Source organism: Nelumbo lutea, chromosome 6 (genome assembly GCF_056320005.1).
Source record: "Nelumbo lutea isolate HS-2025 chromosome 6, American lotus-T2T, whole genome shotgun sequence".
NCBI classification, from domain to species: Eukaryota; Viridiplantae; Streptophyta; class Magnoliopsida; order Proteales; family Nelumbonaceae; genus Nelumbo; species Nelumbo lutea.
The window spans coordinates 3,290,013-3,308,586 of NC_142689.1; the positions used below are offsets into that span (position 1 = coordinate 3,290,013).

At 40.2% G+C, this 18,574-nt stretch overlaps 1 protein-coding gene across 2 annotated transcripts; it reads left to right on the plus strand.

Annotated features, from left to right (window-relative positions):
- Positions 1–6,056: 6,056 nt before the first annotated feature.
- On the plus strand, positions 6,057–17,230 carry LOC148846858 (alpha/beta hydrolase domain-containing protein WAV2-like). Of its 2 annotated transcripts, XM_088948431.1 has the most exons (8): positions 6,059–6,518; positions 7,811–7,846; positions 7,980–8,058; positions 8,179–8,233; positions 8,344–8,460; positions 15,564–15,728; positions 15,906–16,149; positions 16,919–17,230. In XM_088948431.1, the coding sequence occupies exons 1-7, from the start codon at positions 6,281–6,283 to the stop codon at positions 16,059–16,061; spliced, it is 846 nt and encodes a 281-aa protein (XP_088804557.1). In that variant the 5' UTR covers positions 6,059–6,280; the 3' UTR covers positions 16,062–16,149; positions 16,919–17,230. The 2 variants fall into 2 exon arrangements, with proteins under 2 accessions (XP_088804558.1, XP_088804557.1); XM_088948432.1 differs by lacking the exon at positions 16,919–17,230 and having other exon boundaries at positions 6,057–6,518; positions 15,934–16,097.
- The last annotated feature ends 1,344 nt before the right edge of the window (positions 17,231–18,574 follow it).

Here is an 18,574-nt window from a genome sequence, read left to right on the forward strand (position 1 = left end):
TCTTTAAGTAAAAGCACTCGAATTAACATAACAATACACATCAACCTTCTCAACAAGTATAAAGACCGAAATATCCTTTCACTAACACCACTAACACTCCTCCTCAAGCTGGTGAGTATATATCATATAATCCCAGCTTGTAACATATGTAGCCCACTCTCCCCTGACTCAAACCTTTTGTAAACAAGTCTGCTCACTAGTTTCCCGTACTAACATATGTAGTTTCAATCACCCCATTCAACACCTTCTCTCTCACAAAATGACAGTCAACTTTGATGTGCTTGGTTCTTTCATGAAACACTGGATTGGAAGAGATATGAATTGCTGCCTGATTGTCACAATAGAGCTTCATTGGAGTACTGATGTCATATCCTATCTCCTGTAGAAGGTTCCTCAGCCACACTAATTCAAAAGCAATATGTGCCATGGCCCTATATTCTGCTTCTGCATTGTTTCTTGCCACAACTGATTGCTTTTTACTTTTCCACGTTACCGGGTTACCCCCCAGAAAGGTGCAATAGCCTATGGTGGATTGTCTATCAGACATAGAACCTGCCCAATCAGCATCGGTGTATCCTTCTACTACCAGTTTTTCACCACGACTAGGAGGAGCTCCTTTCAGATACCTCACAATCCTTAGCACTACATTTCAATGTGGGACCAAAGGTTTCTGCATGAACTGACTCACCACACTAACCACAAATGAAATATCTGGTCGAGTAATGGTTAGATAGTTTAGTTTGCCTATAAGTCGTCGATATCTGCCAGGGTCTTCAAATACTTCACCTATATCACTGCTCAGCCTCGTAATTGTTTCCATAGGTGTCTCAGCCGGCTTAGTACCCAACAACCATATTTCTTCCAATAAATCGGGCATATATTTCCTCTGACACAAATTAATGCCATGCTTAGATCTTGCTACCTCTATGCCCAAAAAGTATTTCAACTTGCCAAGGTTCTTTGTCTGAAAGTGTTTTTGTAGGAATGCCTTCAATCTGTCAATGCCCATTTTATCATTCCCACTCACAACGATATCATCCACATACACCACCAATATTATTTTGCCTGTTGAAGAGTCAAAATTGAAGACAGAGTGATCAACTTGGCATTGTTTCATACCGAACTTCTTGACCACCTCACTTAACCTACCAAACTTGAAGGGACTATTTAAGTCCATAAATAGCCTTCTTAAGTCTGCATACCTTACCATCCTCCCCCTGAGCAACAAACCCTGGTGGTTGCTCCATGTAGATCTCCTCGAGCAAATCACCATGCAAAAAGGAATTTTTGATATCTAGCTGATGGAGAGGCCAATCATACATAGCTACAAAGGAGATGACGACACGAACTAACCCTATCTTAGCAACTGGGGAGAATGTCTCTGTGTAGTCAATGCCATAGGTTTGGGAGTACCCTTTGGAAACCAACCGCGCCTTCAGGCGCTCAACACGACCATCTGGCAAGTACTTAACACTATACACCCACTTACAACCGACAACCTACTTCCTAGGAGGAAGAGCGATGAGATCCCAAGTGTGATTATGATGCAGAGCAGAGAGCTCTGCTTCCATAGCATGGCACCACTCTAGAGAGGTAAGGGCTTCCTAGACATCCTTAGGAACAACCACGGAGGATAACAAAGAGATGAACTGGCGATGGGAGGCGGAGAGGTGGGTAAGTGAAACAAAATTGGAAATAGGGTGAAGGGTGCAAGTACGCTTACCTTTCCGGAAGGCAATAGGAAGATCTAGGTCGAAGGCTGGTGTCGGAGCTAGAGCTAGATCTGTCGACGGTGATGAAGCTGGAGGAGCTGCAGCCGGTACACGCGGGTGATGTGTATACACATGACAGATGGGTGGACGGTCAACCGACGGTGGCACCGGAGGCAAGGACGTAGGCATGACTGGAACCAGAGGAGGTGGATCAGCCACAGGAAGAGGAAGAGGAGGTGGTGATGAGGAGGAAGCAGCAGCACCGGACCCGACAAAGAACGGAGTAGACTCGAAGAATGTAACATCAGCACATACCAAGGAACGACGAGAACTAGGATGATAACACTTGTACCCTTTCTAAATTCGGGAATAGCCAAGGAAGATACATTTCAAGGAACATGCATCTAACTTGTCAGTCCCAGGACCCAGATTATGAACGAAGCAGACACACCCAAATACCCGAGGAGGAAGCGAAAACGGAGACATGTTGGGGAATAAGGCACTAAAAGGAGAATGACCATCAAGGATAGACGTGGGCATCCGATTAATTAAGAAACAAGAGGTGAGCATTGCATCGCTCCAAAAGGTTTTGGGAACATTCATGTGGTGCATGAGGGAGCGTGTTGTTTCTACAAGATGGCGGTTCTTTCTTTCAGCCACTTCATTTTGTTGCGGAGTGTAGGTACATGAAGTTTGGTGTATAATGCCATGTTGGTCCAAGTATTCTTGAAAAGATGAAGACAAGTATTCACATCCATTATCAGAACGGAAAATTTTGATGTGAACGCCAAATTGATTGCGGATCTCAGCATAAAATTTTTGGAATATGGCAAATAATTCACATCATTTCTTTCATTAAATAGAGTCACGCCATTTTTGAACAGTCATCAACAAAAATAACAAAATATCGATATCCATTATATGACATCACTTTATAAGGACCCCAAACATCTGAATGAATTAAAGAAAAAAGACTCAACACACGGTTATTGACCCTAGAATGAAAGGGAACACGATGGTATTTCCCAAATTGACACGACTCACAATATAAAACAGAAAGTTGAATCAATGAAGGGACTAAGGACTACAACACTTTCAGCGAAGGATGACCAAATCTACAATGCCACTGGAGAGGAGAAATTGATGATTGAAGGGCCGTCGAAGGGTAAAATGTGATGGAGCACTTAAGGGACTTGGTCTGCTTACTAATAGACATAAGATTAAATGGAATCTTAGGTACATATAAAACAAAGGATAGGGATACAGGGTCTAGGTCAACATTACCAACACCATAGATAGATGATGCGGAGCCATTAGCAAGGGTAACAGATTGTGATGTTGAGCAATGAGTGAGAGATGAAAACACACCTGGATTTCCCGTCATGTGATCGGAGGCTCCAGAGTCAATAATCCAGGGGTTGGGTGTGGATGCCAAACAAGCCATACCTGAGTGTGCAAAGGAAGTTGTTTTCTGCTGCGACTTGGATTGAACAAACCTCTCATACTCATCCCGAGGAACAGTCACCATCTCCTTGCCTGGGCCATCTGAGGGGGTAGAAGGCATCAGGTCAGCTGACCGGTTCTCCTGTCTAGAGCTGAAACTGGTGTCACTAGTCATGGCATGGTTGGCCCACGTCGAGGGATGATCATGTAAGTCGTAGCAGTAGTTAATGGCATGTCCATCCAATTCACAATGAGTACACTTCCGTGGACCCGAGCCACGTCCTCTACCACGAGCTCCCCCTGAATCTCTGCCTCCAGTACGACCACCACCACGGGTATGTGTAGATCCACCACTACCACTTCTGCCAGGCTGGGTTCCTCGAGCCCCACTTCTGCCACATCGACCTCTCAACACTGCAAATGCTGATTTATCGGAGACATTAGAATCCATAGATCCAATGGAAGCCCTCCGAAGACGAGCAAACACCTCCTCTAAAGATGGAAGAGCAGATTCCCCTAGTATCTGAGCTCGTACTGGTTCATACTCAGACTTCAGCCCCACCAGAAACCGTGTCACATCAAGCTGTTCTCGTTGTTGCTGTTGGACTTTGACATCAGAAGTGAGAGGATGATAGACATTTAACTTATTACGGATATTCCTCACACTGGCATAGTACTCCTTAAGGCTCTGACTTCCCTGTTGCAGATTGAAGTATTCCTAATACAGTTGATATACCATAGTGGTATTATCCTGACCTGAATACAATTTCTTAGCATGATCCCACACCTCTTTGGCTGTGTCAAGAAACATGAAGTTCACACTGATTTTGGGTTCCATACTGTTCCACAACCATGTAATGATCTGTGCATCTTTCTGTTCCCAGTCTTCATACTCTTGAGAATTAGCGGGGGGTTTCTCCTCTCTTATATGCTTCACTTTCTTCTTTGCCTTCAGAAAAACCTCTACAGACTTGGCCCAATGAACATAATTCTCTCCATTCAGTTTAATGGAGGTCATTTGGACATTCAGGTAGTCAATAGAGATCATGACACTAGGTTTACTATCACTGTTATCTGCCATTGCCGAACTCCCTTATCACTGAATTATGAGCACTACACACTGCACACTACACACAGACACTTCACCAAAATCTGCACACTGATTTCAACAGTAATAAATGCTGAGAACTGCAACACCACCAACCCTAATCACCAAAATATGCACACTAATTTTAGCAATATTAAATGCTGAAAAACTGCAACACCACAGCCCCTACTCACCAAAGTCTACAACCTGATTTTAGCGATATCAAGTGCTAAAAACCACACTTGTAACACCACAAACCCTAATCCACACTATTGCCCTTTGAATCACACACAAACCAGAATAAACCCTAGCACACTGCAACCGAAACCCATCATGCAAACTGTACTACACCTCTCATGTATTCCATAACAGAAAATATGCATAAAAAAACTTTACCTCACCGCCTGAAGGCCAACCACACGAAGGACTGAGACACCACTGCACCACACGTACCAGCCCTAACTAGGGCTTAGAAACCACAACAACCAATCACCAACGACACAATCGGAGGCATTGGAACCTCCTAGGAAATGGGACGATCACTCCTTTTCAGCCATTTTCCTAGTCTCCAACTCACAGTTGAGAAACCCAAGAGAAACCCTAATTCGAATGCATAAAAGACAGAATTCTAGCAAGTCTGATTTGTTGAACCTAGCTCTGATACCATGTTGAAGTTTGACCTGCCCTAGAATTCTGTCTTGTTCGTTGACTGTAAAGTAAAGTAAACAGCAAGTAGGAGAAGAAAGCAGAAGAGAGAAAAGAGAGGAAAGAGAGAAAGGCTAGTTTGAATTAGAGAAAAGATTATCTCCCTAGATTCGGCCAGACCTGTTATTATATTATTAACTTAATGGAAAAGACTTAAGTGCCCTTCTTTAAGTAAGAAGCACTCGAACTAACATAACAGTACACATCAACCTTCTCAACATGTACAAAGACCGAAATACCCCTTCACTAACACCACTAACACATCTAAATGTTGGCAAAAAAATTAATAGTCTCATATCTTTACTTTTTCCATTCAACAAAGTTAGGGTCATGTTCGAGTGGGCATCCCGATGATCCCAACTTTCTTGAATAGAAGAAGTGTAAGGATTTGAAACTGTTAATTTTTTGTCAATATTTGGATGATTGATAAAGAAAATTAGATAGTACTTAAATGATATCTTTGTTTTTTTCAAATATCATTTAACGACTGGTTAACAACTAATTAACGACAAAGGTATTGAATTGTCATGTTTTATAAGTTTGAGTACTGAATTATTGCATTTTAAAGTTTGAGGACGAAAGTGGCACGTGGCCCAAAATACAAGTTAATAATCGGTAATTTTTCTTAAATAAAAGGCTTGTTGGACCATATAATTCATAAATATGTGAAAAGGTGCTTATTGGGCCATATTGGCACATGGGATGGGAGGACCCATCGATACCAAAAATGACGGAATTATGCATTTTTTCGTAAAGTTAGGGAGGATTTTAGTAATTTTGCGCCTTTTTCCTGATTGCCTCTATTATTATTTTTTTCTACCATTCAATTTTCGGGCCTGTTTCTGATTGGCAATGTACTCCATGCTTCCTCCTCGATAATAATAAAATAAAGAAAGAGAAAAAGTGCATAGACATGAGCCCACCAACCTCGTTGCGCGTTCCAACGATCTGTGTTGCACATCTCATCCATGGAGGATTTGTTATTAATAACATGTTATTAAGATGTGCGGACATAGATCACGCGGGCCCCATTCGTATGATAAGATGTGCGGACAAAGATCACGTTGGAAGAGTCCTGAGACAGTTTTTTGCTTTGACATATCCAACTTGAACGAAAAAAATAAGAGCTTTGAACGAAAAAAAAAGGCCAGCCTCGTAGCGGTAGCGCGCTCTGTCTCTGTCATATCATTCGTTCGTTGTTTCTCAAAACCGCAAATGGAATTGGATTCCCCACATTTTCGCTTTGTTGACCTACCACTCTTCTGCGTTCTTTCTTTCTACCGAGAAGAGGAGTGAATTACACACGCACAGAGAAGAAGAAGAAGAAGAAGAAATGGTATCGTATGTGAGCATATTGTTGTACGGGGTGGGAGGAATAGTAGTAGCGGGGATGGCACTGTTGGTGGCGTTCCAAGAGAAGCTGGTGTACGTGCCGGTGCTGCCTGGCCTTACCAAATCTTACCCCATAACACCTGCTCGTCTCCGTCTTATATACGAGGACGTTTGGCTGACATCCTCAGATGGAGTTCGCCTTCATTCCTGGTTCATCAAGTTCTTCCCTGATTGCAGAGGTCCCCCCTCCCCCTTCTCTCTATTTTGTCTTTCTCAGTTTCGTAAGTCCTCTGGTTTCGTTGCTCATATTCCTCTCTTCCTTCTCGAATTGGAATTGAAGATTTGTTTTCCAGTTTGAGAGAAAGAATTCTAGTTGGGGTATCCGGTTTTTTCCTCTTTGCCTGTGTTTAGCTGTATTTCTTGGTTTTTGCTCTTTCCGCTGTTTTCTGTTCTTTTTCTTTTTTTTTTTTGTCTTGTATTTTTTCTTTGCGTGAAAAAAAAAACACCTCATTGTTGTGGTTTTGTGCTGTTATTATGTAAGAACATGCATATTCTTTCTATTCTCAATTTAAGTTGTTTCTGAGATTTTTGGCTTGTAGTGCGTTTGGTTTTGTTGTTACCATTATTGGAACTTACCTATAATGTTGATTTGTATGAATCCATTTAGCATGAGTTTTATGGAGTTCGAGTTTTGGTTGGCTTGGATCACACCATCTTGGATTATTACACCCTTTTACACATTCTGATGCCTACTTTCTTATTATTTGTTTTTTACTTGTACTCGGCTATGAAAGGGGAAAATCCAGCAAAAATATCTGGATGGTTTAAGGATCTTCTGCATGGCATCTCAGATAGCAGCCAAAAGGTGTTCCAAAGGTTCATTCTACCTCAGTTTATGGGGCAAATTTGATCCCAACAGTCCTTTCTTCGCTGGTAGACAGAAAAAAAACGCTTGTTTTCTAACGTTTTGTAAACTAAAATGTGAATCTTTATCTTCTACATTACGTAAGAAAAGGTCTAGTACATGGCGGGGCTACATAGCTGAAATGGACAGGGATGCCAAAACATGTCTGAACCAGGAAGTTCTTCTATCTGGCATCTGGGTAGGTAACATTTTTAGTGGGTATGGATTGACAACATTTGGATGGGAAAGTTCATATGAAGATCTTCAAATGGCCTGTCTAGGAAACCAATTCCTTTTGACCTATTTGAAGTGTGAAGTATGGCAAATGTGCTAGGAGTTGTAGCTTGGCATGACTACAGAGGACTGTGTGTATGTTGGATAGTTCTTTTTAGTGGATCTCTTCTTCAACCAACATACTTTGCTCCTACAAATATATAGTCAGTAATCACTCCATATTTTTTAGTGGTTCTTATTTCATGTTATATTGAAATTACCATTCAGTCAGATAACTCAGAAGTTGGGATACTGACAAGGCTGTAACAGTGTATTTTATTCCTTTTGTCTGTCTGTATCTGCATATGCGTCTTTTTTGTGAGGCCGTAACAGTCATTTTTGTTGTTATTGCAGGGCCAACCATTCTCTTTTTCCAAGAAAATGCTGGAAGTATCCTAATGGTTCTACCCTCCACCCACCAAAGGGCCCCTTCCTGGAGGGACTTTGTTCTAGGTTTATTATTTCATACATTGTATTTTAAGTGGGTACTATTTCTTGTGAGAACCTTGACTGTCACCTGCAGATATTGCTCACCGTCTTGAAATGGCTCGTATAATGTTACAGAGATTGCAATGCAACGTGTTTATGCTTTCTTACAGAGGGTTTGTATTGCTTTCATGTTTGGAAGATTTTATCTAGTGGCTGCTGGAGCTTCATTATTCCATGCATACATGCAGCTCATTTCACTGAATGAGCACAGTGCTTTCTTCATCTCTACACAGATATGGTGCAAGTGATGGCTACCCTTCTCAACATGGCATTACAAGGGATGCTCAGGTTTGTTTCCTATTAAAGTTTCTGGTTATTTCTTTTCCCACCTCTGTCTTGTTGTTCAGATGGATTCAATTATGAGCTTGATTCATGCATTTTGTTTTCTTTATGGTTAGGCAGCATTGGATTATCTGACTCAGAGAACCGACATCGACACATCTAGAATATTTGTTTTTGGAAGATCACTTGGGGGTGCAGTAGGAGCAGTGGTTGCTAAAAGCAATCCCGATAAGGTTATCTTTTCCTCCCGTTTTAATAGAATTTTGTTGCCTACTTTGTTTTTGTGGTTACCTACTCTACCTCTTTTTGTTTCACTAGTGGTAAATTTAAGCATTGGACTAAATTGTGTTATAAAAATTCATGAAATAATTTGAGTTTACTTATCAAAAAAAAAATCATGAAATAATTTGAGTTATAAATTGTAAATATAGATCTTCCCTGGTAAAATTCATTGGATAGTAGTGATAAAGTTTCATTAAAATAAAAAGACAATACAATAGTAGGTGTAATTTGATGAGGGCGGATTTGGCCCTCCAATGATATTGTGACACATGGCACCTCGGAACAACTAGGTGACACCCGGAACCACTTAGGCAACAACTTGCGTTAGCCAAGTTTATGGTGTCCCACCTGGAGGCTTGGCCCAGGCGCGAACTGGCAGCCTGGCACAGCAGCCAACCTGGCGACCTGCGAGACGTGCTTGCCGACAAATTCGGCATGCATATCCAAACACTCCCACGATCCTTGGAAGTTGGCCCACGTGCCGAACGATCCGGAGGGTGGTCAACATGCAAGGCGGTTGCCTCAGGGAATCTCGAACCACTTAGATGACCTCGCAGAAATCTCGGATACGATGCGTGAAGCCCATGCCAAACAATGCCTATATAAAGGCACCAACCCCAATGACATGGGGGGGGCAAGTAAGCATATTCTAGCTCTCATACTTTATGATTTTTTAGCTCGCAGTCTACTATGAGAGTACTGACTTAAGCATTGGAGCGACCTCGCCGGGTTAGCCACCCCGGGTCCTCTGACATTGGTTCCTTGTAGGTCTCTAAAGAATTACGAAGCTCAACAATCAATCCAGCTCGCCACCAGTCAGCTTGGCACCTAATCTGCCCCCAGTTCGGCCTGGTTAGCTCGACACCTAATAGGTAGCTTGGCACTCTGGTTAGCTCAACACCTAATAGGTAGCTTGGCACCTAATAGGCAGCTTGGCACTCTGGTTAGCTCGACACCTAATAGGCAGCTCGACACCTAATAGGTAGCTCGACACCTAATAGGCAACTCGACACTCTGGTTAGCTCGGCACCTAATAGGCAACTTGGCCCTCTGGTCAGCTCGTCACCTAATATGCAGCTCGGCCCAGTCAATTCGGCACCTAACCTGCCCAGCTTGGCCTGGTCAGTTCGGCACATAACCTACCCAGCTCGGCCCAGTCAGTTTGGCACCTAACCTGCCCAACTTGGCCCAGTCAGTTCGGCACCTAACTTACCCAGCTCGACCCAGTCAGTTTGACACCTAACCTGCCCAGCTCGGCCTAGTCAATTCGGCACCTAACCTGCCCCCAGCTCGGCCTGGTCAGCTCGGCATCCAGGTCCTCATCTAGCAAAAGTTCTCAACTTCGGCCTCTGAGTCATCGACCACTTGGAAGCAGACCAAATGACGAGGTACATAGCACAAAAAATTGATTCATCATAATTAAAATAAGAAGACTCCCACCAATCACAGAAAACAATAGGACTAAAATTCAAAAATGCCCCATCATAAACAAATACTTGATTCAAGAACTCAAGTCAACTCAATCCATAAATTCAAAATCTGGGTCCACCAGCAGCCAAACCAGAAGAAGAGAACACAGAAGCCGTGATCCTTTTATTGTCATGTTAGTGTCCACTAAATGTATTGTTCTGTTCCTTAAACTATCTCAATATATTTAACCACAATCCTCAAACACGTAATCCCCAACCCCACTAACTAGTGATGTATAGGACTGGGTGGGTCCTACAAATTTCAGATGTCATGGTGGGCTTTGTTGGGTGGAAGACAGGCTTTATGTGATTAAGGATAAAGAAGAATAGGGATGGAAGAGCAAGCAGACAGCTTGCAGTCCACTAAAGAATGAGCAAGCAAGAAATTAGAAGAGCTCTTGCTTTTAAACAGCAAAGAGAGAGATCACTTTGAAGAAGAAACCAGAGAGACAGGGAAAAAAAGAGGAAAAGAAAAAAAAAAAAAAACTGGCAACAACCAAAACTCACTAAACCAAACTTTATTTCTTCAAATCAACTCTTTCTAATTTGCAATTATGATGACTCTATTTACAGACAATTTATGAGGTTGTATGTCCCTTTAAAGATTCCAATTTAGAACAGGAAACTGACCCAAATCAACTTCTTTTTTTGTTTTTTATTTTTAATTTTTGGTAAATAATCCACTTCTGATTTCTTAAGAGAGATCCATAGGCAACCGTAGGGACACTCAAATAAGGAATCTAACTTCTAATACAGCTCCAATAACAATTTATGAATTCTATTGAAACTATCTTGAAGCCCTATTCTTAAGGTACCTACAAATTCAATAAAAGAATTGCATCTTAAGTAGTTCTGATGTAGGACCAGCTAAATTCTAGTCCTTAGAGAGTGTTGAATGGTCTTCTTGATCAGAATTTTATGGCTGTTGATGGATGTAATGGCTTCTTGAAGGAATAAGAGAGAAAATAGGGAGAGAAAGAAGAGGGAAAATACCTGGAATCACTCACAGGGTGCCTAGAATCACTCTATGGTATGGGAATCACTCACCATGGTTAGCATAAGCTGAAGAAAGCTCAATATACTTCATTGCCCTTATGTAAAACGTCCATACATATTTATAGACTCTAAACTCATAATAATCCTAGGAGTCAAACTGTTAGACTCATAATAGTCTTAGGAGTCAAACTGTCAGACTCAATAATCCTAGTAGGACTCAAACTAAGCTGTCATATCCTATTTCAATTCAAAGAAGACTTAATAACTCTAATCCTACTTATGCAATGACTCTGAAATTTTAAACATAAACAAACTCTAACTAGTCAAATTAAACCCTATAATCGGACCCTACAAAAAAATTATAAAATAGCAAAAATACCCTTGGTGTTCAATTCAGTCCAAATCCCAAGTACCATCACTATGCCATATCAGGACCTGTTGTAAGGCCTTCTTCTTTCTAGAATAAGTCTTCAAGGGTGCTGATTGATTCTTATCAAGTACTCACTTCTAGTTGTCATCAATTCTTTTCCCACAAAATTTCTTTAAGATGAGAATGAGGTGAAAGACTTTTTCAGGCCGTCTCTTCCTTAAATTTAGATTTGCTTGCTTCTTTTTGGGCTTCCAAAGAGGCTTAAATTGATCTAATCAAGTGCATGATGCTGCATCAATTACATCAACTGGTCATCTATAACCAGAAAAATTCAATTGTCTTCAACTAATTCTTCTCTATGCAGCTCTTCTGTGAAGTTAAAATAACAGCCATGGAAAAAAAACATCAATTTGACCCATATTCTACTCTCTTTCCTCTATTAGTTTCTTTCTCCCCTCCCCCCCACATCCTCACTCATGAACTCCCTCAACTTTCTACTCTCCTCAAGTTCCCAAATCCCAACTTTGTTTTGCACAACATTCCCTACCCTTGCACTCACTAATTCTCACTCTAACCTCCTGTACCATTAAAACTACAAATCAATTAACTTCTTGTGCTCCCAAAACCCCAGCTTGTTTCTCTTCCATACAAAAGTAACCACCATCTGGCTTATTTTCATCACAGTGGCACATTGGTGGGTCTTCTAGAAATCATAGAAGAGACATTTTTATGGTCTATGTCCTAGTCCTACTGAGGTTCCAACCAGGCTTAGTTTCCATCCTTCCTTTATGACTAAGGTTGCATAGCTCCTTGGGATATCAGAACGTAGTGGTGGGAAAGGGATTTACAGTTGTGGGATTTTGGTAGCTTTATCATCATGTTAGGGACACTAGATCCTTGGCGGCTTGGTCTCTAGTTTAAATTCTTGATTAATTAGGTCCTTAGATCAACAAATATGCTCTTGCTAGAGAGGGAGCTCTTAGACAGTTGGATTAATGTTGTATTTATCAATGATTTGAAACTTACGTAGACAGGCCAGTTGAAATGGAATCAACTGGAACTGAGACTTTCTGGATTAGATATGAAGTGCCTATAATATATTAAAACATGTTGACTTTGGTCAATCCTGTGGTTGAACCAGAAACTCTTTAACTAGTTCGCAGCTTTTTGTCATTTTATTGTTTTTTTATCAATATATTTATGATATTATGTTTAGTTTACCCAGTCAAACAGAGGCTGATCTAGTTGACCTGGGAACCATAAGCCTTTTTGGACAGTGCCCCACCTAGTTTTCAAAATGTAGGTATTTATTTATTTGTTTATCTATTTATTTGTTTGTACTTGGGGATAGACAAATTCTGGGGGAAGCAGTAGCGAGGTATCTCTTAATTTTGCAAATTCAGGTCTTTGGGAGGGGGTTGGTGGCTTTCATTTCTTTCTACTTTGCTGAAATCTGACTCTTTTATTTAATGGATTTCTCTAATCAGTTAGAGATTACAAAATGAATGTAATAGTTCAAAGTTATCCTTTCATGGATTGCACAGTTCTAAGTAGTAGTGAACCTTGTTGTTTGGAGAGGTTATGTAAAGCACAGTTCTAAGTATAATGTGAATCTAGTGTTTAGAACTTACTAACCTTTCCAGTTGAACATCCTGAGGGCAGCAGCCCGAAAATATCTAGAAAGTAGTTCCCTAGTTGGGGCAAGTAGGGAGCTTCTCAGCTTCCCTACATGACCTTCCCCATTTCTGCCACCCGGAGGGATGATGAGATGAATCTGAGCCATCCACTGGTTTGAGGACCCCCTGGATTGTTCACTTGTTCAGTCCTCCTGTCCAAGTTGACTATATACCCCAGTTTGGTTTAGTGTTTTCTTTTCATGATATTGACTGTAAAATGTTCTATTATTTTAATATTTGAACTTGTTGAAGGGGCTTGTAGGCTCAAGTTTTACGCATTAATACAGATTAACGAGAGGAATATGTGGGGCCAAGTTCCCATCTAGAGGATTCCTTGGTTGTTCAGCCTTCACAAGTGACTTGACTAGCAAGCATGCTTATATTGGATAATTGGAGAAGCTCCCTAGACAACCCCACATGTTTCTGCGACATGGAAGTATCCTGGGCCCAGTCCAGACTGTCCAGCAGATATGGGACCTTCTGGATAAGCCATGTAGTGACTTGCATGGTCCTCACCTGTCCAACATTCCATATTGTACTAAGGTTTTGCCTGATTTGTTTAGTTTAGCAGCCATACTAACTTGTAATTAAAAGATACTTGGGACTTGCAATAGTAAAGGATCATACTTTTTCCAATAGTAAAGGATGGGAAATGGGAACACAAGGAATCCTTTTGGCCTCTAAAACCTCCAAACCCTTGTGCTAACTTCTGAAAGCACTTGGAGACTTGAGACATCTGACCATGTTTGGAGGTTTTTAAAATTTTTGGACATTAATGTCCCTCCTAAATTGCAAAATCTTACCTAAAGTCTTTCATATTTTAAAATTTACTTAGCATATGAAAAATGTTTGAATTATTGTAATTTATTAAAAATAATTGAAAATGATGAAGTAATTAAATAATTATTAATTATGTATATACATTACTCAAAAATGTAATACATATAAAATAATGATAAAGGCATCTATAAAGTGTTAAAATTTATTTACAAAAATGAAAATGTTAAAATTATTAATAAATGTGTAGTTTATTAAATAATGATTGAACATATAATAAAGTAATTAAATAAGTGTTTATTATAGACATTTCTCAAAGGTTAACAAATACAAAATAATCAAATAGATTTTCCACAAGGGTAAAATTGTAAAATAGACATTTCTCAGAGGTTACAACTTTCAGACTACTGAACAACTTCACTGCATTTAAATATATAGAAAAACCAAAAAGCAAAACTTTACTGCTCAAAGCTTAGAACTGTTCTCAAAACTTCTTTTGCTTTTCAGGGATCAAAGTTCAAATACCTCCTTAAGGGGCTTTTATTGGCCTTTGTAATATAGATCTGATTATCTTTGAAAGACATAATAACTAGTTGAAGAATCTCCATGAAGTCTTATCTTTTTGCCCTACCATTACAAGCCTAAATATGTGAAGCTTCTTTAGTTCCGTTTCTGGAGCTGATTTCTAGTGGCTTTATTGCTGTTACTTTCATGAGGATTGGCTGAGCCTGTGGAGAATTCTTTGTTAACTATGTAGGCAGAAGGATATAAATGATGGAAGTACTCCTATAGCAAATAATAAGTGAATATCTGAGCAATCACTTGCCAAGCATCTTCCCCCACTCCAGAGAATGGATTTCAAGTATTCCTTCCAAGGTGACATTGTTAGTTAGGATGGATGGTCTTGGGAAATGCCCTACAAAGGATTGTCTTAATAAGAGGGGCATGGAGCTTGACTGCTTGATTCATCACAGTGCACCCTGTACTCCACACATACAGATACAGAAGACCACCTATTCATTCATTGCAAGCTAACCACCCAGCTATTGGGAAAGCTTGTAAGAAATTTTATAGTGAAGGAAATCTTACTGGCAATAGTCAAATCCTCTATTTCGAAAATAAAGGTTGTACTGCCCAGGAGCTTGTAAAGAAGGCAGTAGGCACTCTCTGGTCTTGGCTGTTACTCAGTACACCTGATTTTTAGGGGCATATGTATGACTGTTTTTTTGATTTCAATGGTGTTTTGAGATGTAATTCTTGAACCATACTAGTAAAGTCTGTATATTCCAATTTCCCATTGTATAGTTCCTTGGTGTACATGGGTGCTGATTTTTGTAATTTACTATACTCTTCAATGAAATACAATACTTTATCTACTGAGAAAAGAAAAGAAAACAGAGGGATATATTTTTACCCCAAAGAATGTTGATTTTTTTTTTAACCTTGACCTTGCCTTATTGCCATTTCTTCTTCTTAATCAAATTAGGCACCTAAAGATGTTTTTCAGACTATGGTATCTTTTGAAAGAAAATGATAAACAAAAAAAAAAAGAAAAAAAAATCCATTATCTACACCAACTCAGAGTTTCTCATTTGTCTGAATGTTATTTCTTGCCTAACCTTCATTATTGTCTTTGATTCAGATTTTCTGATTTATCTGTGCGTTATTTTTTTTACCATCAAGTGATTGGGGTCTTGGGTTTACTAATTGTGTGATGTTTTCGTCTGTAATTTTCTTCTTTCTTTGTGATCTTGTATGGTCTGCAGGTTTGTGCTTTAATATTGGAAAACACATTCACATCTATCCTGGATATGGCTGGAGTTCTACTACCTTTCCTAAAGTGGTTTATTGGTGGCAGTGGTTCTAAAGGTCTCAAGGTTCTTAACTTCCTTGTACGGTCTCCATGGAGTACCATTGATATTATTGGCCAGGTAAGGGCTGGTTACACACACACACACACACACACACACACACACACACTTTCTCCACAACTTGCAAAACTTTGGAAAAGTGACAGGATGATATTAACCCTTTCCCCTACAATCTAATCTCATTTTCATTGATTTGCAAATTTCCAATCACATTTGATTTGAACCTATTTCCTACAGATCAGACAGCCAATCCTGTTCATTTCAGGATTGCAGGATGAGATGATTCCCCCATCTCATATGCAGATGCTTTATGCTAAAGCATCCACACATAACACGCATTGTATCTTTGTTGAATTCCCAACTGGTATGCATATGGACACATGGCTGGCTTGAGGTGACGACTATTGGAGAACAATCCAGCAGTTCCTGGAGCAATATGTGCCAGAGAACAATGAACATGCCTTGCATCATAGTGACAAAGGTAGTGGTTTGAAAACTAGATCTCTCTGTTCTTAAACCTCCATTTCCTATCTAGGGCCTTTAGTTTGATGTTTTTAATTGTAAATAACATTTTAAATCATTTAATTTCTATTTGGAATTCTCTAATGGGCTTTCCTGCTGACATTTATAGTCTTAAGACATCACCCTCTAAATGGATTAGTAACTAGTTGTTATCATCATGCTATATTTACAAAAGAATAGTAAGTGTGCTTGCATTTGCTTTTATATTTCTGCCTTCTTTTTGATAAGAAAAAAGAAAGACAGCCACATTTATGAACAATCCTTGTAAGTGTTTATTGTTTTTTTGTTATCAATATAAAAATTCATCAAAATAAAAAGAGAATACATAGGGAAGGTGATAAAACATCACCTGAGAGAAGAAAAGAAAATCCCCAAAACAACTACCATGCCAACACAACCTTACAACAGGACCAGGAAAGCAAAACCGGAAAAACTAAAGATAAACAGCCATCCGAAACCTCCCAAAGGCTGAAGCAATAGCCCCCTAACCCCCTTTACCCAAGAAAACTTTATTGTTTTCCTTTTCCTCTAGTATATGCTTTTTTTCTCATTGATATTAGTATTATTATATTTATGTTTGCACTCTGATACTGGAGAACTGAAGTGCTCTGATTTTTGCATCCTCATAAAGTAGTATGTACAAGCTTCATGGTTACCAGTCTTGTTAGCATGAGCGCTAAAATTATCATTTTAACCCCTTTATTCTGGCTTCTGAATGTTGTTTTCAGATTTGAGGGCAAGGTGATTTTGGGTGCTTAATTGATACCAACTCTAAGATTGGTTAATCCCAGGATAGGTCATTTTACCAGTTTTTGAAGTTGTAAAGCTCTTAAGAAAGGAGTTGCTGCCCATCCAAAAGAAAATGTTCCATTCAGTTATTTCATGGATGCCACAAAGTTCAGAAGACATCAAAGATTTGAATGTATTTTTTGGTTCCTGAAGTGCTGTACTAATATATATCCCAGAACAAATGTTGAAACAATTGGACATCATCTCATTGTACGAAATAAGATGCTGCAAAGAGTAAATTGAAACTTGTACGATTTGTATGCCCCTTGCTGAATCTCTTCTGACATAGTCCTTTCCTTTATTCCCCAATCATCATCTTTACTTCTTGTGTTTCTTCAGTCTTCAAAGTCTTAGCCACTATGCTTGTTTGAACTGCCAAGGATAAACACTTTGTGCAGAAGAATACCCTCTTTAGTTTATTGTCATTGTTATTTTCTATAGTCAATACACGCGATTAGCCTGGAATTTTAGAGAAGGCTTTTGAAGAGGGGAGATTTGACCCTCAAGTGACATCATGACACATGGCTCCACAAAACTGTCAGACGACAACTCAGTAAGCAGACTTCGGCAGCACGATAGACACCTCGCATCCACCACAGATTCCTCGGCTCCACCTCAGTAGGTCAAATTGCAAATAAATCGGCCGATGTCAGGTCGGCATAAGAGGTGACCTACCTCCATTGACCTAGTAGATCCTCAGCCCTACCTCGGTAGGTCGAATTGAAGATAAACCGGTCAGCATAAGAGGTGACCTGCCTCTACCGACCTAGTAGGGATTTAGCTAGTGGCTTGCATGACATGATGTCACCTCTGACTTCCCCAGTATCACGACACCATGTCGACAGGGCTAACTATTGCCCCACTCATTTCGAGCATGACCGGATAAGCACTACCTGCTTACTCGGAGCCCATCTCTGGGCGTGAAACCACCTCCAAACCAGACGGGTTGAAGATCCCAGACATGCTTCATGGGGCTCATGGCTATTAGGCTATATAAAGGTGTCCCCTTCCTAAAAAAAGGTACTCGTGATTCAACGCTAATAGCTCTCTTGCTCTCAAGCTTTCCAATTCTACAACTCATCGCTAACTTAAGCATCGGAGTGTCCACCTTGGGTAAAGCAACCCGGACACTCTGATCTCTTCTTTTGCAACTCAAATAAACGACCTACATAGTTCGGCGTCCAAACTGTTTGTCAACAGGGAGCATCGGATCGTGCAACATCACCTTTCTATCATATATAGGATGACCATTGCTGGGATTTATAATCACAGATGTGGTTGTGCCCAAACTATTCAATCCTTGGGTTTTGAACATGATGGGTGACTTCCTTCTCGAGTGAGTTGTCACCTTTGACTTCCCCAGTATCACGACACCATGTCGACATGGCTAATTATTGCCCCGCTCATTTCGAGCATGATCGGATAAGCACTACCTGCTTACTCGGAGCCCATCTCCGGGTGTGAAACCACCTCCAAACCAGACGGGTCGAAGATCCCAGACACGCTTCATGGGGTTCATGGCTATTAGGCTATATAAAGGTGTCCCCTTCCTAAAAAAAGGTACTCGTGATTCAACGCTAATAGCTCTCTTGCTC